The sequence below is a fragment of the Frieseomelitta varia genome, unplaced genomic scaffold (genome assembly GCF_011392965.1).
Source record: "Frieseomelitta varia isolate USP_RPSP 00005682 unplaced genomic scaffold, Fvar_1.2 scaffold_264, whole genome shotgun sequence".
Taxonomy (NCBI): Eukaryota; Metazoa; Arthropoda; class Insecta; order Hymenoptera; family Apidae; genus Frieseomelitta; species Frieseomelitta varia.
In genome coordinates this window covers 683,138-709,393 of record NW_025109995.1, presented here as the reverse complement: position 1 = coordinate 709,393, position 26,256 = coordinate 683,138, and the positions used below count along the sequence as shown (strand labels likewise).

At 43.8% G+C, this 26,256-nt stretch overlaps 1 protein-coding gene across 5 annotated transcripts in view; it reads right to left on the bottom strand.

The window, feature by feature from the left end:
- Nucleotides 1–276: 276 nt before the first annotated feature.
- Nucleotides 277–26,256, bottom strand: part of LOC122528835 (chondroitin sulfate proteoglycan 4) — a 36,545-nt gene continuing 10,565 nt past the window's right edge. For all 5 annotated transcript variants that reach the window (XM_043654373.1, XM_043654374.1, XM_043654375.1 and 2 more), the window contains exons 3-12: nt 24,989–25,152; nt 18,895–19,126; nt 13,412–13,628; nt 10,184–10,778; nt 9,765–10,019; nt 8,581–8,778; nt 7,822–8,023; nt 4,994–7,711; nt 4,505–4,911; nt 277–4,423 (exon numbers count right to left, since the gene is read on the bottom strand). In XM_043654373.1, coding sequence (XP_043510308.1) covers nt 2,447–4,423; nt 4,505–4,911; nt 4,994–7,711; nt 7,822–8,023; nt 8,581–8,778; nt 9,765–10,019; nt 10,184–10,778; nt 13,412–13,628; nt 18,895–19,126; nt 24,989–25,152 — 6,965 coding nt within the window. In that variant the 3' untranslated portion in view covers nt 277–2,446. The remainder of the gene's footprint in view (nt 4,424–4,504; nt 4,912–4,993; nt 7,712–7,821; nt 8,024–8,580; nt 8,779–9,764; nt 10,020–10,183; nt 10,779–13,411; nt 13,629–18,894; nt 19,127–24,988; nt 25,153–26,256) is intronic.

The following is a 26,256-nucleotide window of genomic DNA, read 5'->3' as shown; positions in this document are numbered from 1 at the left end:
ATATACGTCGTCTGTACCGGAGATCTTGCTACGTTTGTAAGTTGTAAAGTTGTAAATTTGGGAATTACATCAAAATTAGAAATAAAGGCTCTATTTTTTATATAACGTTTCTAGTTGGAGCATCGTATTCTAAAATATGATATATTTGAAGAGCTACAAAGCAATTAAAGACTGTTCACGCACGTGAAATTATACTTCTTTCTTCGATGCGCGAGATTCATTTACCATTAAGGATGAATTAACTACAACCAGGTATATAAATATGATTATGATTCGTTACGTTTTGTATAACATCGCACATTCAGTTTATTTGAATTATTAGAGTAATGCATTCAGTCGGCAGGGAAAATACAATCCTATATAACTATATGTTACACAATATAGAAGTTTGGCACTCGGATCGGTTCATCTTGGGGATGTAAAAAAGCCTAACTGTTCGTTTCTAACATATTCATTAATCAACACATGTATCTCTGTTAAAAATGTCTTATCTCCTTTCGCCACACGATCGGAACTATCATATTAATGCGTATGCCTGCGAATTTACGAAACAGTGTCTTCTATGTAGGAGTGTAAATATTTTATATATTTATATATAATAATAATAATAATTACCGTTATTATTATCATTATCACTATATTAACATCGACGTTAGAGCATTTTCTTAATTATACGTTTTCTAGGATTTTTCTTTTTTTTTTTCCTTCTTTTCTCTTTTTAATAGAAATCATGGTTAAGGTCACTGTGAGTTTGCGCAGCCCTAAGAGACACAAACATTTAACTATCCCTCGAAAAATCGGCGAGCGCGCGAATCAACAAGTCGTTGTCGATTGATCGAGTGATTTATTAATTTATCTTAATATTGAAGAGAATTTGCGAATCGTTATTGTGCGTTCTATACGTCGGCCGATGGTTACGAAATACTGCAGTAATAAAATCTGTCGTTGCTGTTGAAAAAAATTGATCGACAAGTTTCAATGAACTTAACCTTCACGACGTCGACGAGATAAATATAAGTGTTTTGGTATACAGAAAATGACATCGTTATTTTTCTAGGGACAGAAAAAGATGTTTCATGTATTTTTCCGAGTTAGTTTTTCTTCTTCGAATTATGACGAATCCCTTTTGTTTCTATTGTGTGGAAAATTGTTGCCCGAATGGTAAGATAGTGTATCGGAAAGAATCGGGAGCGACCTCATGTGATGTGACGAACAATGAAATTCAAAAACGTCGACGTTGTACGACGCAGAACAGTACAAATACGCAGGAATCGTGTAAAAAAGATATGTGCGTACTGGAGTATTTCTGGTTGTACTGCGTGCTTTGAATGTGCATATTTTTGTTTTTTTTGTTTTTTAGAAAAGTCGCGAATACTCCTATTTATATATTTGTCATATGTATATAAACCTGAAATGCGCAGTCCGTTTTGTAGTTATTTTCTTTACAAAATCTCTTCGAGCGAGTATGCGCAACGTTTTGCGTCTGACAATACCTCTAAGTACTCCCGATGTTCTCGAGTGAATATTCCCCGTCTCATTTACCCTCGATATTCTATCGGTTGTGTATAATAACGATGGTTTTCCTTTTTGGGTTTCGTAAAAAAAAAAAAAAAAAAAAAGAGAACGATACTCGTGTATCGATGAAGGAGGGATGACGCTACGAAGCATCGAAAGAGAAATATCCTGAGTGACGTAGATTTGGCTGAAAGTGAACGAGCTTCGAAAACGATCACCGACCAGATTTGACGTTGGTCGTTTTGAATCTCGAATCTTCTTTTCATCCAACCGAGGAAATCGACAGTGAAATCGACATCGTGCAGGCCTCGTGGAAAAATTCTTACAAGAGTTGAGAGATAATATCTTAGGCACATTCGATCCATAATAGCGATGATAGTCTTGGGTTTGTATTCTTTTATATTTAACGAGTTCAGCTCACCCGGAATCGCAGGGATTGCAGTACTAACAAGATACACCGCGAAACATTTTACGTGCAAACCACGCAAAAAGATAATCCTTTACTAGTCCGAATATATTACTTGGCGTTCTTGTCAGAGTCTATGATGTGAAAAAGAAAAAAAGAACGAAAGAATCGATGGAAACTCTGATGCTCGACTTATTGGTTAACGATCACGTACAATCTTAATATATATACGGAGCAATGAATACTCGTTAATTATTAACAACGTAATTGGGTACGTGTTGTTATCGAGGCTTCGTATTACGCAAGAGCGCGTCGGGAAAAAGAGTTTCCGTCAAGGTATCGGTATAAAATCGAGGCTTTCGGTAATATTCCCATCTCGCAGAGTCAATTATTATTTCTTTAGGCACATTAAGACCATAGTTAATCGACAATTAGTCTCAAGAACTTCGTAACAAAAAACAGTCTTCGAGTTTTGTGAAAGTGTTACGGCCTGTTTCGCTTTGATCGCGAACAGCCCTCCTTTTGCTAGACCCAATACTGATTTCTTCTTAGCAAGGGGTTGTTGGTCCGCTGTGTGGTGGCCGACTGACAAGGTAGATCGGACGTGTCGAAGCTGCTCCATTCGTCTCCATCCGCGACACCGTACGGATACTTTGCTGAAACGTCCACTTCAGATCCTGTGATACTTTCCAAGGGACTCAGAGGTATCACCTTGCATTGAGGTAGGGTGGACGTCATCGTTGGTAGAACTGGTAAGGGCGTGCTGGCCGCCACGCTATTGTGATCGTTGGCGTAACGTTTTACATGAGGTGTTACAGGCATCAAGTGATCCGGAGGTCTTGGAAGAGGCATTACACCAACCGCCGGAGTCGGTTCTGGTTTCTCTTCCTCGGCATGTTTGTATTTGTTTTGCCTACACCTGATGGTAATGATCACTACTACACCGAGCAAAAATACGCCAAGAAGCATCCCTAAGATTAACAAATAATCGTTGCTCATATTCGGCGCGATCGCCATTTCACCTTCGTGACCAACTGGATCCATTGGACCACCCAGCGTGATATTATACTCGTCCATGTCGAGTTTAACGCGAAATTCGAAGTCACCGACGGCTGGTTGAAAAATAGAGGCCGCTAAGACAAATGCGAAGCTATCTAATACACCCTCGTACTCCATCGTTGGAATTTTTCTGCAAACCATGTAAATCACGCCCGACATCACTTCCTGGTGAGAGAACTTGGTCACTTCTTTCTCACGAGTTCCTCGTTTCTCACCGGAAGACGAAGAACTTCTAATGATCCTCTTTATCTTACCAAATTTCGGCTTTTTTACGATCGTGTACGTGGGATTGCTGCTCGTTAGCTTAGCCAACGGTGTAGCATCCATGTGTTGCAACGTTATTCTAGTCTTCTCGCCTGCCAGAGCGACCATAGAGTTCATAATCATCAGGGGTACTACCTTGATTTCGATTCTAATGTGTTTCTGTTCGAATCCGCTCAGTCGCGCGGCCAGTTCGAGACTGTCGTTCGATACGGTCATGTCCGTTTGCATGAACATTACGCTTTTCGACAGCAAATCTGTTTGCTTAAAGCTAGCCGCCGCCCCGTCACGTACGTACAACACTCCGTACTTTGGAGTCGTCGTTACTTCGTAAATGACCAGATCTTGTCTCGCGTTAGTGTCGAGTTTCACGTTGCTCTCGGAAATTAGAGCTACATTGGAGCCTTGCTGCAGACTCACGGGACTTGGAACGGTAACGTTCAGTTTGATAGGCAAAACGTACACGTTGAACACCGTATACACTGGATTGAAACGACCATCCCATACACGGAAGTAAAAGGAAGCCGCTTGAAGAGGCCCATTGTGTTCGTATACCAGCCGATTGGAATCGACGTCGTGCTGGGTGAATTTGTTCACTTGACGAACTTCCGAGATATTCTCGTTGAATGGTAGAAGCAATAAGCGACCGTACGTCGGCCTAGATATCACATCGTATACAATTTCCTCTGGCGGCGTGTCTGGATCAGTTGTCAGTAAGTTCTCTTTGGTTATCGTCTGATTTTGATTCTGTACCACCGTAATGGACGGCGCGTTTGTGTTTAATTTGAACGGTTCGTCGTTCACTGGCTCGATTATTACCGGGATGCTGGTGTTGCATAGGAGGATGTGGCCAGGAGTCAGATAAAGAGAAAAATTGATGCGGTCCTCTAAGGTGTCCGAATGATCGTGATAATACGCGATTTTTCCACCCTCGATTTGCGGCTGGGAGAAAGTGGTGACATTCAAATCTGGAAGAATCATCACGTGGCCGTGGCTCGGTTGACTGACCAATCGCGAGAGTACCGCTGGATTCTCGATACCAGCGTGAGCTTGAAGAAATGATACAATCCCGCTGATGTTCATGATAACTTCAGCCGAACCACCCTCCTGGACTCTCACGTTCTTTATGGAGATGTATCTGTCTAGACCGCCACTGGAAACTGAGATATCTATTTGAAACACCTGCAATGGAAAATACGACACGGTAAAGAAGATTTCACACGCGGATGTGATACTCAACGAGTATTAAAATTATAATCTTGCCTGATTGGTTAAGGATTCCGCGAAGCGTGCTTCCACGTCGAACGTAAATGAATCGTTGGCGGTCAAGTCCATAAATTGCTTGGTGTGTTCGTAGAAAACTTTGCTATCGTTAATGTCTTTCTGTGTGAATCGATCAACATTCAACCACGCGCCCTCGCTCGTTTCCATGATGATCCTACCGAGATGCGGCCCGTTTCGTACCGTGTATTTTATTTCTCGAGATTCGTCCGAACATCTCGTTAACAGTAATTTGCTCGTTATCACTTTTCTCGTTAATGGAAAAACATTTGGTGCTGCGTTCTGCTCGATAATCAGTCGAACAGGTTTAGTGGCTACCAATATCGTATAAGATTCCGTGGTGTGTACACCGTCGTGTAACACGAAATTGAATTCAGCGTCGGAGTCGTCTGGAACATAAAATCTTTTAAGAAATTGAAGTTTACGAGTAAATCGTAGAAAACTCCTCATCACAAAATGCGCAACACTTACTCGTATGGGTGAACATGATTTTCGACTGGTCGATCTGTTCCTGCGTGAAACTATAAACGTCTATCCCCGGAGAAGACTTTAACGAAATCAATCCGTTTCTAACTCCGCTGATGTTGTACGTTATATCACGCGCCGCGGTATCATTGTCAACAGCCGCTAATTTATCAGGTGTCAACGTGATCGAACCACCTTGCCAAACGGTTAATTTAGTCCTGTTAACGAGTAGAGGTACTTCGTCATTCACTGGTTGTATCGTAACCCAAACGTCAAAGGGTTCGCTGGTTTTATCGCCGGCAACGAGTACCATCTTGAACGAATCTTTCGAAGATTCGTCGCCGTTGTGTTTGTACAATATTATTCCACCGGTCAGATGTTTCTGCGAGAACTTCTTCACCTGAGAATTCTTGGTCGATTCCAAAATCATGCCGTGTTTCGGCTTTTCCAGAACTCTATAGTCCGTCACTTTGCCGGAATAATAAGGGGTTAAAATGAAGAAATTTGTTTCGTCGAGAATGGTACTCTTTCCCTCGATCACGACAACGCCCTTCGCTTCGACGTAAAGCTTTTCCGGAACGATCACAAAGTTCACGCAAAGACCACGCAGCCACGTTATCCCATTCGTTACGTCGACGACAAACTTGTCGTTCGTCTGATTCATCACGGACTGTACGTAGAACACGCGACCCTCGTTTATCATGCTTTGATCGAAAGACTTCACCGCGTTCCCGATGTAATCTTCTCGTGTCTCGTCGCTGTGCTCGTCGTGAATCTGTAGCTCCAGATATCCATTTTGCGGCCACTCTTTCAGAAAATAAACTATTTCAGAATCAGGTATCTTGGGATGCATGATCTCGAGGCTCTTTCTGCTTAATAAAATACTAGTAGCCTCCTCCACGAACATCGTTTTGTTGTTTTGCACGGTCAACGGCTGCCAGTAGCTTTCGGGATAAATCTTAATTAGAAATGTCCCCTCTGCCTCTGCTCCTTTCGCCGACACTTTGAATCTAAAGTCGTCCTTCACCAATGATCCTCCGAGATGTTTGTACAAAATTATACCGTAACGTAGATTCTCTTTGTTGAACGTGTTCGTCTCCCTGCCGTGCTTCAACAGCACCCCGTGCTTTGGTTTCTCTAAGATCGCGTACTTGATATCCTTGTCGGAGGTGTACACGTTCGTTTCAACATCCAACTCGTTCGGTCGAAGAGCAACCGATCGATTAAATTGCACCACGGACCCGTTGCTCTCTCTCAACCTCACGTAAGGAGGGCTGGCTTGAATTTCGAGAACGCCAGCCGTGTAAAAATGACCGTCGGTAACGCCGAACTCGAACTTTCCGTGGTCCTCGCCCTGATGTTTAAACAGTATCTGATTGTCGTCGATGTCTTGTTGACTGAACTCGTGTATCTGCGACGTGGGATTGGTCACCCTGTATATTCCGTTCTTCTGCGTATCTCTTCTTGTGTAGATCAGATCGCTGGGTTTCGTATCGATGTCCTTGTCTATGTATGCGAGATCTTTGTTCGTCAGCAATCTCTCGCCCTTCGAGACCACGTGGAACACCTTGTGAACCACACGTTCTGGAGCGTTGTCGTTCTTCATCGTGACCTCGACGCGGAACAGGCCAACGTACATAAAATCCACCGCGTCCGAGGCAATAGCGACGTACTGGAACGAATCTTCCCTCGTCTCCGAGTCGTCGTGAACGTAATAGACTTTTTGGGACGAAAGTTCCTCGGAAGTGAAATAGGAGGTGTTGTTGCGAGAGTGAGATTTGGAGTTGTTTGTGACGGTCAACCAACCGTGATGGGGAACTATCGTCAAGTTGTACATCAGCGACGTAACTCCGTAATCCCTTGGATTCGTTCGTAGAATTCTTAAAGTCGCTCTGGAACCTTCGTCGACCCTCAGAGTTTCGACGCTGTCCAAAGGTTTTACGTTCTTGCTGAGGTAATGCCTGAACTTCAGGATCGAGTGCAAATCGATGCACTGCGGGGCGCTCACTTTGAAGGCGAACTCGTCCAGTATAGTGGAATAGGCCCTTTTGAACAGTCGGTATCGCAGTTTGCCGGAGTCGATGTCCTCTTGCGTGAACGTGTCGCCGGTATCTAATCTCCGACTCGAGAGGAACAGATTACCGTACCTTGGTCCCGTTGTTACGGTGAACGCGATCTTGTTGAACGCGGTTATCAATGGATTCGTTTGGTACCGCAGATTCTGCCCGGTGACAGTCACCTCTGCCACGTTGGTGAAATTGATCGGTACTCTTTTCGTTTCTTTCAGCTCGAGATCGATGAAGGTGATGCGAAAATCGTAGGTGTGCTGCGCCCTTACCTCCCTGACGCTCGCCTGAAACTTGAACTCGTCTTGATTCGGGCTGCCCTCGTTGTGGAGGTAGCGTATCGCGTGCAGTTCGATATCCCTGCTGGTGAAATGATCGACGTTCATCCAGCTACTCGAGACGTCCTTCAGCTTTTGAATCGTGCCAAATTGCGGCTGCGAGACGATATCGTAGCGTATATCAATAGTGTTGTCGTCGGAATTGGTGGTGAAAGAGAGATTCGCCGGTGTCAGGTACGAGTAAGACCGATGCACCACGACCAGTCCTGTATTGTGCATCAACTTGATTTCCAACGGATGAGCCGCCACCCTCAGACTCGCTGGCTGGCTGCTTTCTATACCGTCGCTCACCCGAAGATCGAGCTTTGCGTTCGGTTTCGCTGAAAAACGCAATTCAAGCGAACGGTTCAATCATTGATAAATAGATATAGCTACCGAACAGACGGCAATAATGTTTGTGTTGTATAGTGAATATCGATGAAGCTGTTACCGTTTCCGCGGTGTACGTATGCAATTAATCCTTGCATCAATTCAGCCTGGGTAAACGTGTCGATAGGTCGCGACGGGTAAGTTACTCTTTCCACATAGCCAGCATCCGCGTCGGTATGTAAGACCGTGTAAACCAACATGTCTGACGGCGTGTCGGCATCGATCGCCCAAATTAATTCTTTCGTCAAGATTTTCCTCGTACCCTACGGATCATTAAACGATCAAGTCGATTAAGTCTTCATGATAATCGAGTTCGGCTGAAGGAGAGAAGGGAGGAGCAATTCGATTGTAATCTCGTCGTAATCGAATAAAAAGAAAGAAATTGGAAACGTGAATGAATTTTCCGTTGGACCGTGTTTTATAACGTTTCCACACGGGACGGTGCGGGGGACGGGGAGGGGGAGGGGGAGGGATAAGGGTGGGGGGGGGGGGGCCGATCTTCACGATGGAAAGAAATTATTTCATTTAAGAAGATGGCAACTCTGAGTGGTTAATTAGGGGCAACGGCTTGAGCGACTTAAATCGATTTCGTTACGACTCGGCCGCCACGCTTGTCCAAAGATACGAACACTGCAAACAGGCCACAATTTCTCCAATTCTCCGATTAATTGATTTAGCGAGGCAGCGGCAGGCATTCAGACTATCTCGCGTCAATTAGGTTCACGTGCTTTCGAGTCCTCGGCATTGGGAGGATTGGTTGCTCGAGTGAAAAATTCTGGCTCGTTCGATAGAGGAATTATAGTTGTTTTTTGTGTCTTACTTGGGCGAGACGTAGAACTTTCGCGGTCGATATTTCGAGCAACGGCGGATCATTAACGGGCGTAACGTTGACATGAAGCGGAAACCTAAGTCGTCCTCGTAGATAGCCTGGCAGCGTGTAACCAGCTCCTGCCACTAATGTCACTTCCAGGATCATGCTGTCCTCTGTGGTTTCACTGCCGTCGTGCATGTATTGTATCTGCCAAGGAATTTCATCGCAATAATGAGACAATGTAGCGCGCGGTAAACAATGTTTCTAGTACTTATGAATATGTATGTCTCCCTCACCGTGATGCCGGTGTAAATATGTAACGACAACGCTTTATAACAACGTCGGCAGTCGTTGGTCTTTACGATTCATCGAGCATGCTAACTTTCGTGAAAACTCGAAAGAAAAATCGTCGGCAGACTGGCTGTTAACGAGACATTTATTTCATCTTATTTCATGATTTATTCACGACGAGCGGATGATGCGTTCGCGAGCTGAACTTTCCAATCCCTACCCCGGCAATGCCGACGATATTCTTAACGAACCAATAAATTCCCTTAATATTTCGAAACTCGTATCTTCCGCGTGACTTGCCGTTTTTAAAATTAAACTTCCTTAAAGACTTTCCCCTCGCGCCCCTTTCCCGGTCGGTGAATCATTGCCGGTACTAAATCTGCCGTCTGCTCGCAGTTAAAATTAATTAAAGCGGCCAGGGGCCAGCTTATAAATCGGCGATTAGCATACTCTGGATCGACGCGGGGATTCTTCTCGTTCTGACTGCCGGGATTTTTTGATAAAATTCCGCTTACTTGAACTTCGAGGGGAAACGTTTACCGAATAAAAAGTTTCCATCCCCGAAAGGAACCGTTAATAAGCGGTGGTGGTGTTTATAAATAGATCCGGTGTCGCTGGATAAATCGGGTGCATGCAGAAGAGGAACAGACAACCGAGATTTCTGACGACACGAGTTCGCCACGCGGTCCCCCACCCCCCCAACAGGTTCTAAAGTTAGTCCTTGTGTCGCGGACTATCTATAGCTCGTGGCCTTATGACAAACTGGAAGAACACATGATTTTCCACGTTTTCTTTGTGCTTGTGCTGGAGTTTATCGGTAACCTGTTAGATCGTTCTTGATCACGATCCTACGGATGTTGGCAAAGTATTCTACGCCCACGGAAGCAGGAAGACACTTTTACCTTATCTCGATTAATGTCTTGAAGAGTGAAGGAATGCTCGGTTCTGGTCGTCAAAAGGTCCAGGGCCAGAGTGCCATATGTGGGCGGGGTTACCAAGGTGAAGATAACACCGTCTTCTTCCACCCCATATTTAGCAATGTCTAGTACCATGGCTATGTTATCGCTCGTCACCAGCACGTGTCCACCCTCGGACAGCACCAGGGGACTCAGCGAGAGCATCTCCAAGTTCACCGGCAAATTTGCCCTCGAGTAGATCTATCGAATTTGATAATCGGGGCAATTTGAAGCTGCGCAAGTGTAAAAAAATAAAATCGAAAGAGAAAGTGTACTTTGAGTTTGAGAGTTTGTTTCAAGAAAAGGTGTGAAAGAAGTGGCTGCAAAGTACGAGGACTCGTCGAAGGGAATTGGTCAACGTTTACCTTGTAATCCTCGGCGTAGTTCGGCTTGATGCACAGTGGTTGATCACAGTCGCATTTGAACGAGCTGACACCTAGTTGCGAGCAAACTGCCTCCGGGACACAGGGATCAGCCTCGATACAGGGAAATCCCCAAACGCAGCCAACAACGATACCCTGACTGATTTTAACGTCCGGCAGGCCGAGTTCCTTGTTATCCAGCAGCATACTTCGCAGACAGCCCTTGTAGCTCACGTCACCGGACTTGAGGCCTTTGCCGAGCGCCCTGGCGCGTTTATTCAGCTCGGTGCCGCCGATGTACAGGGTGTCAGCCAGATCGAGGTAACGATTACCACCGGACGGCAGAGTGATCGTTTTTTCCTGACGGTCGACCGTGATCCCGATTCCGCTCGGATTGAAATCAACGGCCACCCGATGCCACTTGCCGTCCGCCACCAGCGTGCCGTGTGTCAACTCGGTCGGCCCGTTTCCTTTGTTCATCAGAAGTCGAATTTTACCCTCGAATAACTCGATACCGAGGTAATCGGCGTACGACGATTGCCCGGTGTTGTAGAGCAGCAGGCCGCTCTCCGCGCCGGTCTTCAACTCGAATTCCCATCTACGAAACAAAGAAGGGAAGGGGAGGATCGATCGAATCGGGCAAAATTGAAAGGAGGAAGTCGTTCGTCGGGAACGGGGGCTATCGTTCGCCAACTTGGCCTCGCGCGGCTGCAACTCGCGTCGAACTGCGTTTACCGAGCGTGCTTTCGCGCTGGATGTACGCGGATCCGAACTGCGGTATTAGACAATAATGTTAAAACTTCAATAACAACATTGCCGGCTGCCTATTCAACGCAGCAAGTTAGAATTTCGCTGTTGACTTGGTTCGCGTCTGTGAATGAGCCAATGTTAAACCCAGTTGGCGTCGAGAGACCGTTAACGCGAAATTTCCACCTTCTTCGCTGCAACTTGCAGGCGAAATTACCCACCGACCGTTTGCATCTTTTATCACGCGCCAAGTTTCGGCAGCCTCGCGCGAGACACGGCTGCAAATTGATCTGCATCGTTCAAAATGTAGCGCCCGAGCGCTTGAGAATCATGAAAGTAAAAGCACGTTCTGTAATCGGATGAAAACGAATTAAACCGGTCGTTGTCAGATAGAGCTAAATGGATTCCGCGAGTATCCGATATTTTCTGAATAAAAATGTTTCTCGAAAAACCGGAAATCGTGTTTTCCATGTTACGAGTTTCTATATATATTTCAAACGTAACACGATTTGCGATAAGATTTTTCGGATAGTCATCTTCTCAGCATTAAACGGTACGTGGCTCGAAAACGTGGAAAAACACGGACGAAAAGCGATGGAACGACATGTACGTGGAATTAATGGCCGTCCTAGATCGCGAGGATTTCGTGGCGAGGAAGATCAACGTTTTATTTACACATTTCTGGTTGAATTTGGCCAGGGGTGTTTAAGAGGGCTGTCTAAACGATACATCGGCGCTTTCATTTCCGTTGGGATGTTTGCGTGGACGCCGCTCGTTCAGGCCGCTCCGACAGCCGTGGATATCCAAGGATGTTCGACGTGCAACACATAGAAGCGAAGGGAACAGGATTGTTGGCATTGTTTCGACAGCGTTGCTGCGATACGCAACAGGTACCGGTGCCACCTTTATTCTCTGAACCGAGCGTCGAATTAAGAATCGCGACAAGTACGCTTTTAATTTGAAGGGACAAAGACTTTCGCTTTGCAGCGTCCGCTCGCCCTCTCTGTCCCGTGTATCGCGATGCAACTCGAAGAATCCGTGGGACACTGTTGTTCGAATCCCTCGGGGGAATAAAGTTCACTTCATTCGCGAGAGCGTCGAGGTCGAGTAAACGCTGCGGATATTCCTGCATATTTGTTAATCGAGAAAGATAATTCGATGATTCGTGTTTTAATTATCGAGCAGGGAGATTTTCGCCATATTATCGCGTCAAAGGAATTCCACCGTTATCCGGCGCGCTATACTGTTTTGCATGTCGTGCCAAATTCATGCAAAGCGACGCCGATTAAAATTCGAATGAAAGTAACCGCGTAAAAAATTCCGACTCGATTCGATCTGATTGACGATGAGGCTTATTTCGACGATAATTTAAATATCCATATATGCATATATCGGCGAGCACACGATTAAACGCGATGGATCGATTTCTCGCGTATTACCATTACGTAAATGTCATATCTCATTTAGCCAGAGAGGAATCGGTGCCATTCGTCGGACCAATCGTACCTCTTATCCCTGAAAGAGTCTCTGTTATTTCGAAAAACTGAGATCAAAGTGTTTTCTTAGAGGATACGAGGACACGTATCAGTCCGAGTTTTAACTAGCAGCGACGTCTTTGTCGTAACGCGATTGCAGTTTTTGTTTGATGCTTTCCAAGACGCTTTACGGGTCGTTCTCGTTGGCTTTTGTCGTTAGAAGTAGTACCGGCATTCGTCAAAGGTTCGCCGCTCGAAGTTAAGAACTACACTCGACCATAGTATCTGCCATGAAAAGAATACGAGGATACGTACGATAAAAAAAAAAAAAGAGAAAAAAAGAACCAGCTGATCTTTTTGAATACGAATAAACCGCTTGAAATATAATCCAATTTAAATTTAAAGGAAATTAAGTCGTTCCGCTGATAAAAAATCGTTTATCCGATTAGCCAACGGTTATGGCACGACGCGCTCGCTAACTTATACCCACCGGTTCGTTTTGATAAGCGCGCGGACAATCGCAAAGTGGCACTAAAATTGACTGGATTCTATATTTACTCGATGCTTTAAACAGGAACGCATCAAATATTGTCGTTAGTTTATATCCATGGCGGTTTGGCCCGTCTATCGACAATTTCTGAAACCGCTAATAACAGCCGTTTGGTTGACGAAGTGTCACACGCCGAGGCTCGTACGGCCATAATTTCGTTAGATCGATTCATTTCCCGTTACAAAATCGAATATGGTTACACGCACGCATATATATTTCAATTGGTTGGTCGGTTTCACGCGTCACATCCACGAGACGGATCGCGAAAAAGCAACGATCAATGATTAGGGGACAGTACAACGTTTCCGTTGCAGTGAAAATTTCACCGAGAAAGTTAATTAATTTAGTTGAAACATACGAGAGATTTAAGGCCATTTTCGAGCGGGTCGGGTCCCGAAAGGGACGCGCGCGCGCTTAGGTGTTTAATTTACACGGTGAAAAGGCGTTTTAACTACGTACTTGGAGCCGGAGCGTGGAATAGGTCTTGGGATCGCTGTGAACGCACCATCCTCCACGAAACTAACTTCCGTGCTTCTCGTGGCGTCGAATTCCGGCGAACAGCTCCACGTAACGGCGGTCGCCTCTGACTGGCCTTTTCTCGACTTGGCATATTCTATTACTCTGGCGCCATTGTATATTATGTCAGCCATGCAGCCACGCAAGTAATCCGTGTGCCCTGCGAATGGAAGAAAATTTACGATGGGAAAAATTTACGACGCTCGCGAGGTGGTCACAGACTCTTGGAAGCAAAAATTCACGGGATTTTTCGCGATCGAGTGGAATCGACGGTTCAAAGGATTTCGTTCGAGTCATTAAAGTGACGGGCGTTTTTTTCTTCTTTCCTTTTCGAATCGCGACGCTGGCAATTTCCTTTGCGCGAACTGCTCGCGCGAGCGAATAACAAAAACGGGCGGATATTAAACTCGATGGCCAGACGATTCTTACGAGTCTCGCGGAACGTTAGAGGGGAACACGGTTGGCGCCCTTTGGCACCAGTTCACGAGGTATTATTCAGCGGCAGAGGTCTTGCTGAAAGAGTGGTGTAATGAAAGCGTCAGTTGCAAACCGCATCACCCGGGGTTGATGCCCAGATAATCTCAGTCCCGTTGACTGCCAGAGAGAAACGAACTAGGCTATCGAATCCACCTACCCCTCCCCGCCGTACACTCGCTAAATACAATTCAACGAAATAATCGCGCCCGTAACTCGGTCAGTTTATTGCAACGAGGCCGATCTAAATGGGTGACTTCGGCGAAAAGCAATTTATTTTCCCGATGAAAAGTGAGCCTGCGAGCACGATCGAACGAATTCGATTCGTGTCATCGGGCTAGAAGTTGGCGTCGGTGCTATAGAGACGTAATTTTATGGAAGCTGCCGACGAGTAACGCAGTTGCGGCAAGTTAACGCGAGACTCATAAAGACGCGAAACGCCGTACGAGTGTTTACGGGCATCAGGGGTTCGCGATGACATCTTCCGGTGTGGCGGTATACATATATAAGCCCCTGACGGCAGTAAAGCCAGCCATTCACAGTGCGGTAAATCGTTCAGCCCGCAATCGTGCCGCAGCTACCATTCTACGTGATCCTCTCGCGTGCTTCGCGATTATATTAATTGGAGAAGTTTCGAGGACGGTTTTTCCTACAGGCGACTAAAGATACGGTGGATAACCGCTAAATGGACCGAGGTCACTGGAAAATGACCCCGTTCCAAGGGGGTTGGAAACTTCGAACTGCTGTTGCAGGATTTTAAGGAGAGCCGGGTGGTTTTGTACAGGTGCTCGCTGAATGAAACGTGAAATGAAACTTGGAACGAAACGTGGAACGAAATGCTCCGCACTGATTCGAAATACCGGACAAACGAGTATCATTTTGCTCGCGTAATCATTCGGCAATTCGTATTCGTATTAATTTGAAGTGCGCGGACGAGTGGCTCTCGCTCAGTGTATCGACGAAAGAGAGAGAAAGAGAGAGAGAGAGAGAGAGAGAGAGAGAGAGAAAGAGAGAAAGAGAGAAAGAGAGGAGGTCGATAGAAAATGTACGGCCGTTGTTCTTTCGCGGATGAAAACGATTATACGGCGTACTTGCGACCGTGAAAACCGGGCGGCCACAAAATAAATAATTTTCGAATGTCGCCACATTCAAGGCTGTTCAATTTATTTGGACGTAATCGTGATCGAACGTTCCACCGATGGAACATTGACACCGACGTCTCGGGTCTATACTTTTATTGATTTTCCAATGTCGAATGTGTATGTATCTGGCGTGTGTGTCGCGTGTTCTCGATATTTTTACGCAGCGCCGGGAAACGGTTCTTCGATAAATGGATTTCATTTTTAATGATATCCACGTACAACGGGGATAAGTTTTAATTGAAAGTTAGCTACTTCGATTCGTTTGTTTCCTCTCTTTTCTTTTCTTTTTTTTTTTTTTTTGAAGTCACCAGGTTGGCTTAATCCACCAAAAGCCGAACGAAGCATCCACGAGTCTCGGGAGTTAGATTAACATCCTATATCGGTCTTATGTATATTTCAGCGAGATGGAAAATGAATAAGTTGACGCCAACTTCACGCAAAACCATCACACCTCTTCACCGGTGTCGTGGCACGGTAACGAATTCGTGGGATCGTCCCGGTAGGTTCCTCTTTTTAACATCGTGCTCGAACGCGCGACGACTTTGTATACGAAGAATGAACGAATTGTCAGAGAGTGGCGCGGCGTAGACGGTCTGTTCGCTCCTTTTCCTCGTTCTTTATTCCTCGACTCGAGAAATTTTGCGGCGCTCCTGCAGGGCAGCAGGAATTAATAAGAGATTCTGGAGGGGGTGGCGGGCCACGGCTATGTCGTACCATGGGGTACAAATGAATTGTCATGAATATGCAAATTGAATTTCTAGCTGGTCGTCGAGCGTTGCGCGAGATGCTCGGGGGAATAACGGGGGGGTGTGGGCGGAGGGTGAGGGGCAGGGGACGGGGGAACGAGCGTCACCGGTACACTCTCTGTTTGTACTGATCGTATTCAATTTGGTACGCGTCATCTCGGTCGCCTTCCGATGAATTTTTGTTTTTTGCAGTGAACTTGCCCCGTCTCTCTATCGCTTGGTACTCTGGCAACGCGAGTTATTGCCGTTTTGGCTCGAGGCGAGCCGCGCCGCTCATCCGCGCGCTGTGATTTAAACTCGCGAAAGTGGCTGCGAAAGATACACAAGCGGAGATACGCGAGGGACAGAGCTCGACCGCGCGGAAGCTAGATAAAATTCGCGGCCGGCAAAGCCGAATCTCATTTCGGATTTGCGATTTTAATGCAGTTTTCGCTCAAATTGATTCTCATCGAGGGTACGAGTTTAAAAAAATAATCGAACTTTGTGCGAAACAAAAAAAAAAAAAGGAAGAAAGAAACTAACAGAGACGCGTTTACCAAAATTCCGTCATCGAGAAATACATCCTTCGTTTTATGACATTTGGATCATTACAGCGTTCAGATTTAGAGCGACTCTAGTTAGCGTTTCTTTCGCAAAAAAAACAAATTAAAGTATCAAACCAAAATCAAAAGAAATTCAAATGCTATGACGAGCATCCTCAGCAGCTTTCACGATAAAAAAAAAGTCATTTGATGCATTGATCGATCGGTCAAACGGGTTGCGTTGCTGCAAAAAGTGCGTATACATTTTTCGTAAAGAGTTACTTGTGTTGTATTATTTTTAAAAATTCCTTTGTATAATCTTAGTGCAGATCAATGATTGGAACACAAATTTCGCTCTCTCTGTTTTCGAAACCGGCGTTTCTCTTCAGGCAGCAGTTATAAACCGTACATCCGATTTACGATCTTATGATTACGATTAACGGGTCAGCCATCCCGGATAAGCTTCGATAATTTCATCTTGTCTCGGGGAAGGAGATCGATGATCGATCCGTCAGCGACTAGAAATTAGGTTTAGAGAGTACATCCAGTGTCGCGGTGACCTGCTATCAGAATATTCTCTGTGCTAATCTTGCTCAATGACCGTCGCTGATGGTTCACGTCAGTGATGGATGGAGTAAATATCCCCCATGACGCACGCTAAATAATATTTCGCTAAATCGATGTCGAAAGATACTGGCCATTTAATATATGACGTGAGTTAGTCTTGTTATTCTTGAACCTGGTATTAAAAACGATAGCCATATCTGTATTTGTTTTTGTATCGCTGTACACCGATCGAGATCGGAAAGGGAAGAACTTGTCGATCAAATTATATTTCGTTGTTACTAGGAAGAAAGTTATTAGATTCCAGTGGAAGATTCTATTAGGGTAGAAACGTAACTATGGGAGTGGAAACGAAATTAAATTACAGTTGTATTTCTTTCCTTAAGTGGAACACTCTATCTTTTTATTCTCGGGATTTAATAACGTACGTATAACAATAGTCCGAGGATGTTCGAGATCATTCGAAGATATTAGATTCGTATTGTGTATTAATGATTATCGTCGAAGAACAGTGGATGTTTTTTTAACGATTGCTTCGTTTTACTTTCTTGCCGTTCTAAAATCCTGTTCCTTTCTGAAAATTTACTACATTTTTAGAAAACAAAATAACGAGAAACAATCTTGACGAGAATAATAAATAATGTAACGTAAAATGTAAAATGTATTTTCCGAATGAATTAATGTTATCATGTGACAAAGAAAATTATTGACAGAGAAAATTATTGACAAAGAACACTGTTGACATTGTTTCTCACTCTGAAAATCCTTTCATTCGCCATTGCATTAGCCATTTTACGGACGATATAATTATAACATAATCGCGTAGACAGTTTGCAGTTGATAATTAAGTTCACGCTACTTGCAAATTTGATCGTATTCGAAATAATAAATCGGAACATCGAGCTGCCGAATCGCGGGCTTCGTTGTTTCTATTATACGCAAGCGAGAAAAATCTCTCCAATGGAGTAGGTATTTCGCCGCAACACACGCAAAACGAATATTCAAATCCAGCTGGTTGTTGCCGGGCCGTGATCACGTAACACGTACCTCCGGTCGTCGCTGTATAATCCGTTTGCAGTTGTGAAAATATGAATTTTTATATATACGAGAGGTATATGAAAAAGTGGAATTCGAAGTGGAATTCGTCAAATCTAGTTCGACTGCGCCAATGAAATATTTTTTGTCGAACGTCCTTATATTGTTTTTCTATTTCAATTTAAACCGTGACGAATCGTCGGCGCCAGGGGTAAAAATTTATCAATGAAAATCTGGGTCGGAAAACTTGGTGGACGGCCTCAAATTTTATATATATGAATCTGACAGATTTTAACATCCCGTTGGCGATCTTATTACAATAGATATTGTTTTAATATCTATTATGTATCTCCATCAAATATTATCTAAATTTATATTATAAATATATATAATATAGTTTATATATTCATTAAAAAAATATTGAATATATTAAAGATTGAATATTGAAATATAATTTTATTTCATTTATTGCTATATTACGTAACTTGGCTTGTACTAATGGAAAGTATAAAGGGAAAATAATATCAAATTCTTTAACAGTACATGTAGTCTTGCTATAACTTCCATATAAAAAATATTTCACTTTTAAATATATCTGGACACATTTCTCTCGAAAAAAAAAACGTGGATTCGATTGCTGCACCCGACAGTACAATTACAATCCTTCAACAAACCAAACAAGAACGAAATCGTAGTTTTGTTCTGTATGAGAGAAAGCAACGATCTCGCTTTAAACGTTATATAGGAATTGCAATAGGTATTATGAATCGACTCGAGGAAAAAGTATTTGTCTTCTCTTGATCAAACCATGAAACTTCATCAATATCGACGCGCGATAGCGAGGCAGGGGTCCCCGCGTTCGAAGCGAGGACGTAGTAAGCGAGTTCAGTCACGTGGCGCGACGATTTATCCGAGTGAGTCAAGCTTGCTGGTACGGGTCTTACCTAGAAATAGCTCGTTAAAGTCACCCTGTCCCCCGATGAAGACTCCGTAGTGTATATTCAATTCGAAGAAACGTCCTGGCAGAAGAGACCTAGTCGTGTGTATCACGTCAATCTGTAGCGTGATATTCGCCTCCCGTCTCGTCAGATTCACCTCGTGCCAGCTCAGGTCGTTCAGTGTCAGTCCGCGGGCGCTGGCCATCTCGCTCTCGCCGGCGCCTAAGTTTATGTGCACCTGCGGAAAAGAAATCGAGAGAAACGATCTTACAAGCCGCTCGACCATGATAGATGGAATTACAGGGACATTGATGCTCTGACAAAGTTATGCAAGTTCGCCGTAACTTCTCCTCTCTGAGATAATTCTGCTGTCGGGGAATTTAGATAAGCCGACGCACAAAAGGGGAAATTATCCTTTTGGCGGTGTGAAATCTCGGAATGGAGTTCTAGGAATCTAGAAATAATGTTTTCTTTAAAAAAAAAAACCGATGATCCTACATTTTCTCACTTTTTTTTTACTTTTACTCGGTGCTTTCGCACGGGCGTTGCTATCTCTTATTCATGTATGCAGACTGTAAAAAAGGGCACTCGGAGAACGTATTAAATGTTGATCTTTCCTGGATCATCTATCGCTCGATTATCAGATTTCTCCTCTCAAGGAGATAGCGCGTAATCCGCTGGAACTCGTCTCGGCGAGTTTTTTTTGAAAAGCAGCAATATAAGAACGTAATGGCGCAAGAAGCGGAAGAGGGAGAGGAAAGTAACTCATAAGGAATGGCGTGGCAGGCAAACAGCTCACCTCATAATCCTACCTTTTATTTAACAAAGTTACTCGCGCCGACTTCTAACTGAATTAGAAGAAAAATTAGCATGTATTTAACGCAGCATTTGTTTCGTTTAAAATCCGCAAGGAACAGTCGGTCCCGGTGAAAAAGGGGAATGGCCACGGGTAATCCGGGTACTGGTTTAAAAGAAATGGTTGACACAGTAACCAGTGTATTTTATTAATCCAGAGCCTCGACCCCTTCGCGTAGATCCTCGGTACGACGCCACGAACGGGGAAGGGATTACGCGCAGGTCCTTTCTTTCCTTCTCTTTTCTTCTTTTGTTCTTTCTTTTTTTTTCTATTCTTCATTTTGCGGCGTCTTGGGCCGACATTATGAGGCGGGTTCGAGTAATGCATTATCGAGTTAGGATGGTACACGACGCGCTTTGGCGAGAGACGATGCGGCAGCCTCTGATAAAGAGTCTTTAATCGCGACCTAAATCGACCGACCGAGACTTATAGCCACGTCTTCGTGTAACTTCCACGATCCTTTCCTTCCTCTCCCTCTGCTGCTCGTTGATCTTGCACGGAGGAACGAGCCAACCAGCGAGACAGACCGCTGGTAGAATCGTGTCTTAATGAAAAGTCGATCCGTTCGCAGAGACCGGTTGAAATTACGAGAGGGGGGGCACGAGGCCTCGATAGTAACACCGACGGCCTTCGGATGGGTCTCCTCTCGTTTCGCGATCGATTTCGTAATAAAGGCGTGAGCTTTTGCGAGTTGCAAGTTCGTGCCGGTAGTAGCGCGATGTCCGATGACTATGCAGGACCCCATTAATATGTATAAGCGCAAGAGACACGACACTTCGGCGAGTGTAAACGCGGATCTATACGATTCCGAAGGTCGGAAGAGACGACCACCCTCGGCGCATTATCGATGCACCACCACTCGATGGCGATTGGAAAGTGAACAGTGACAAATATTCGACTGTTGGATTTTACGATCGATAAAAAAGGGAATTTCGACGGGATATTGTTATCAACAACATTTTCGAGACTGATGATGTTGCGTTGTTTAATACCTTTGCTTACTGTCAATAGCCAAAGACGTAATACCTGCGTCAATTTCTGAATTACATCGAAAAGGTCATTCCACTAGGGATTCCATCTTTGAAGAGGTTGATGATTGGTTTTAGCATTTTTACACTAAAAATGAGTATGCTACAAGCACGATCGTCAATATATAAAATCAGCGATAGAATGGACACGTGTTATTTAAACATGGTTAAAAAAGACTCAAGTTACACCTGTGAGAGAGGAATCAGATTTACGTTTAGACAAATGTTTCGTATGATATTCTAAAAATTTCAAATGATATTTATTACGATTACAGAGTCATGACTGTTATATTTTTGCGATAAATAAACGATATATATTCGGTGCTATGTAATAGAGAAATGAGTTTTTGTGATGATGATGCGTACGATGCTCTTCCAACAAAAGAAAATCATATTGAAATATACTCGTCCTATTTCAACACGAGTTTAATTGCTGCTAATTCTCCACTTTAAGTGGAAAAATATCTTTCTCAAATTCGCGCCAGTCTCGAATGTGTTAATCGAGAAATAATATCGAATCAATGGAAACGTTCCTTTCTCTCCGCCGGGGAAACAATACAGTGCAATGGGCAATAGAATAAACATCCGCGTGAATTTAATACGTTAGTTAAACGATCGTGAGTAAACGATGCCTCTCGATGTCGACGAGACGCTTCAAGCCTTCGAATAATTGAACAATCGTGACGACCGAGAAGATTTCGAGCGTGTAAAACCACGAAACGGGTGTTACAGCGAGAGACGAAGCCCGACAGACGAACCGAAGGCACTGCGACTGCGACTGAAACGATTCCATTGCATTTTTTGCTCGGCCGTTTATCCCCTTCTCATCCTCCTTAACGATCTTCTTAACAAATTTAATTAAGGCCAGACACCACCCACTCGTCTTCTCATGGTTCGACCGGTGGACTTAACCCTTGGCGAAATTAGATTCGCGCGGTTTTCACCTCGGATCTTAGCGCACCGAGAAACGGCGTTCCCCTCGTTCCCTAATGCACTTAGACGGTATTTTAACACTCTATCGCTGTACTGGATTGCCCTGGTTAGTCATCGTTTTAAAGTGCAAAAGGCCACGACGGTTCGACGAGTTTAAATTTTGTTGGATAACGTCGTATTAATCACGCGCGTAATAGCATCAAACGAATAGGTTTCGCCTTCGTAATTTTCTACGTTTTCGTAGAAGGATTTAAGACGGCTTCCCAGTTCAGGGGGAACTGCTTTCACGATATTCTGGATTTTTAGCTGAATTATATCAATTCGTTTCCGGCGTCTTGTTCGGCCAGCTGAATAGGCTGATTGGTCCGCAATTTTCTGGATTTATTAGAGCTCGCAAAGGCCGACGTTCTTTTGTCGTTTTTCTTCGTTTGTTGAATTAGATCGAATTAGAGGTTCGCTCGAGAGCCTTCGTTCCCATATTTGTGCAACCGTGCGATCGTTTTGCCTCATCGGCAGTGAAATCTGAGAAACCTTTATCGCGGAGTCGGGAGATTTTTGTTTTCTCGTTTGGTTATCGTTGGTTGTTTGCACGGTTGTTAACTCGTCATCATGCCTGTTCTCATTTGCGTGATTTAATATTAAAATAAATTACACGAAATTTTCAATAAATTTTAAATTATATTCCAACAAAAAGATACTTTTATTTAAAATTTTTAACTTCCTCGCCATTTAAAAAAGATACTTCTTTTTACAGTTTATATCACTTCAACTTGTCCTTTTTGTTTCCTTTTTCTGTGTCGTCTACGTATGTAAATTCGTCGTAAATTATTTTTTTTATCACTATTGAAGCGTGTTGCGAAATAGAGAGAAAAGAAGATAATTCTACGATCTTTGTTTCATTAAGTGCGAAAAATATCGGCTGCGAACGCGTTGATATTAGAGCACACAAATGTGAACAGACACGCTAACGCGAACCCAGTCAGCCCATCTTTTTAATTGGAGGTTACACGTTCGCAATTCCTAACGAAGATTCATCGCCACGGCGAAGGCGTCGCTTGCGTCTATCGGTCTGCGTTCGAACGTGTTCGCGAAGGAGGGGAGTCGCGATTCTCTTCCATTAATCGCGTTAACCCCCCCCCAAGTTAATGCCAGAATCAGTCTAAAACGTTCAATCAAGAAGCTGCGCGGCACCGATTCAAAACGCCAGTGTATCCGTTCTCGCTAAAGAATATTAATGAGGCGAGCGACGGGAGTCGAGCTAAACCGCTGACTGGCGATTAATAGCGAGCACTCTGTAAATGTTTCGGTGCATCGTGTTTGTTTCTACTTACCAAGCATTTGTCGTGTTATGAACGCGGCCATCGGATATAATATATTCGAATTAAGCGTAATGAGACTCGCTGGATAAACAACTATGTTTCTATGTATTTATCGTTAGGAAGTTGGTGCGCACACATTCCAACCGGCTTCTGTCCCACCTACCTATATACAGTGTTCGCTATATACCAGCGATTCTTCTCACGGATTCGTAATTTGTAACTAGAGCTCGACGACGATTACTATCTAAGAGCAAAGTGGCCCATCTGGGTTCCGCGTTGTCCCCCGTGCGTCGTTGTTCCTCGTAATGCAACCCGCCGGTACGCTCGCTGCAGCAGTTTAATCCCCGTTGCAACGAGTATTCGTTCCGGGTACAACGACGTCACGGCGTCACTGGTGATCGTTAATAACCGGTGGCTCGTTAATTCGAGCGTCGAGAACCGGGTGGTTGAAATTCTCGCGTTATCTGCGATCCCCTACGATCGAGCTGCTCCTCGCCGTGTTACGGCAAAATCATCCGAAACGGAACGGTCGTATGAATGTCTCCGACAGAACGCGCACGGGCAAAAATTATGATAAATAACCCTCTGACCTGACATAATTAAAAGAAACGAGTTTCGCGGCATCGTGTTTCCGTGTCTTTTTTTTTTTCACGTTAGACCGTGATGTGTACATACATATGTATCTACGCTGCGCTGGTCTTTTTTTGGAGAGGGCAATTTGAAATCGCAGCTCGCGCAGCGGCACTTGAAACGAGAAAGAAAAAAGAGGAATGTCGATTCGATCGCATTTTTATGGGAATTATGCACGAATAATTTTCACGGTTATTCGCAAACAGAATTTTTCACGGTAATTTACAGAGAGCCGTTACATCGAAATAAATTACAATGTTTTATTTCACCTGGCGTGCGTATGAAAGTTAAATTCGAACGCGTCATATTTAATTCAATTAAAAATACTGGCCCGGCACCGCGAGCCGGGCGATCGTATTTTTTAAACGCGAAATCTCTCTCTCTCTCTCCCCGCGAAACGCCGATCGATACGGGTTGTAACACCGTGTTTGTTTCGTCTAGCCTACAAAGGCGATCATTTCGTCAACGCGTTAGTTACACGACGGATTATTAAGGACAATAAAATTGAATCGCAGCCGTGTATTTTGTATCAACGTTTACGTTTAAACTCATTATTGGCCTGGCGCTTTGACGTTTGGCTCGCCGTTTTTAAAAGGAATTTAATGCCTTGCAATTGGTTTAAACAAAGTCAAAGGGAGGCGTTAACTTTGCTCGAGAGTGAATTTTCTGAGCGCTTTTTCTACGCGACGGGGGAAAAAAAGGAAACGACAGGAATGGAAAAGAGGACGAAGAGGAAAGCTCGTTGTTCTTTACCGATAAATTCGATTCTTCCACGAGTTGTATCGATTTGTTCTGTATTTCCTTCGTTTGACCAATTGCTTGCTCTCCGCGCGAGCAGCGGCATACATAAATAAGATGTTTTTATTTGCGGAGTTTTAATGGTACGAATAAAACCGGTCAACGACGCGACGTTAAAATCACGACACGGTTTTTATCGAAGTTATAAAACCGACCGGCGGAACGTCGTCGTCGTTCGTGGCCGTGTGCGTGAAAATCCTCTGTGTCTCTTCTTTCCCATTTCTTTTTTTCTTTTTTCGTTTTTCCTTTTTTCTTTTACGGCGGCTGCCGTTTTAACTCGATGCGTCTCTCCCCTTCTCTTTTTCCTCACCCTTCCCTTTACGTATCGAAGTAAACGCAATTTCTTTAGCGAGGAGACAGTTAGGAAGATGAAGAGACAGTGAGAAAGGGGAAGAGAGAAAGAGAGGGGGGAAGAGAGAAACGTAAAGCTGACTGTCGCGCCGGTTGGACCGACGTAGCACGTGCGGTTGGTTAACGACGACGAACCTCCAAACAAAAAGCCTATTAATAGAAGTAAGCATCGAGGGCAAACGAACCTTCAATCTGCCAGCTTCGAGTTTGATCAGGCAGTAATCCGTCTTGCCAGCGGCCAATAGCAGCATAGCGTCCGCGAGATGAGTTCGGAACCGGAAGCTGATGTCAGTCGCACCCTTAGCTTCTTGCACCGGAAGATGAATGTAGCTCGCGCCATAGAATGACACTGTAATAAATTTGAAAAATTTATTCTTCCTCCGTGTCGCAATTGTTCAGCTATCGATGTGTGAAATATGAATCTGTGTGTGTGTGTGTGTGTGTATATATATATATAAAATATATATTTGCTCGGTTCTTTAGGCTAGGCCATCCAAAACGTGTATAAGCTTCCAAAACGTTCGTAGGAAGGAATAAATCTTCGTTGGGTATCAATATTTCGACTTAAAATGAGCTATATAATGTCGCGTATATCTTTGCACACGCATTAACACCGTATAAATCTTGTGTAAAATCCATATCCATTATCAAAGAGAAATTGTCAGGGAATATTGTTACGATGCAGCTTCCGCGGATCGTTTTTTGAAAACGAGGAAATGGAAACGAACGAAAGCAATGCGATATAAAGACAGTAATAATAATTATTTCAAATGTTTTTCAAGGCTACAGCATATAATCACTTTTGTAGAATTGTGATACGCAGTTTGATATTCGCCTTGTGCATTCGTGGTGAGAGTGTAAGTTATAAGAATACGCGTAATGCACAAAATGCGTAGAAATATTCAAGGTACTTAAAATAAAATATTTATCATAATATATAGCAAATAAAATAAAATTTCAATTCAAGTTCTATTGCTTTAACACTCGAACTAAATCAAAATGGTCAAAATGACCAATTTTACAATTTTCCTTAGAAATTTCATAGATGCAAAACAGTGTATTCAGACATTTAAATGATTTTTCTATATTCTATTGTATTATGAAATTTTCTATTCTTTTTTTTCTTTTTTTGCTTGAATGTCTTTGATGAACTTTTATACTTAAATCGTCGCTAGTTCTAACGTTAGTCATGTTTGTAAGAATTTAAAAATTCATAAAAATCCACAGTCTAATAATAGGCGTGATAATCGTTCGAAGATCACAATGGTCATCAAGGCCGTTTTATTATGATCGGACAAGTTAAAGCCCAAGTTAACCAATTGGAAGAGTAGCTTGTCATCTTTATTTGCGCATTCAGTATTCTGTTCATTTGATTCCTTTTGACGAGAAGAGTCACCGATTCGATAATAGACAGACACGGATAAACGAAAACTTTCGAAACTGTCGGTTATTT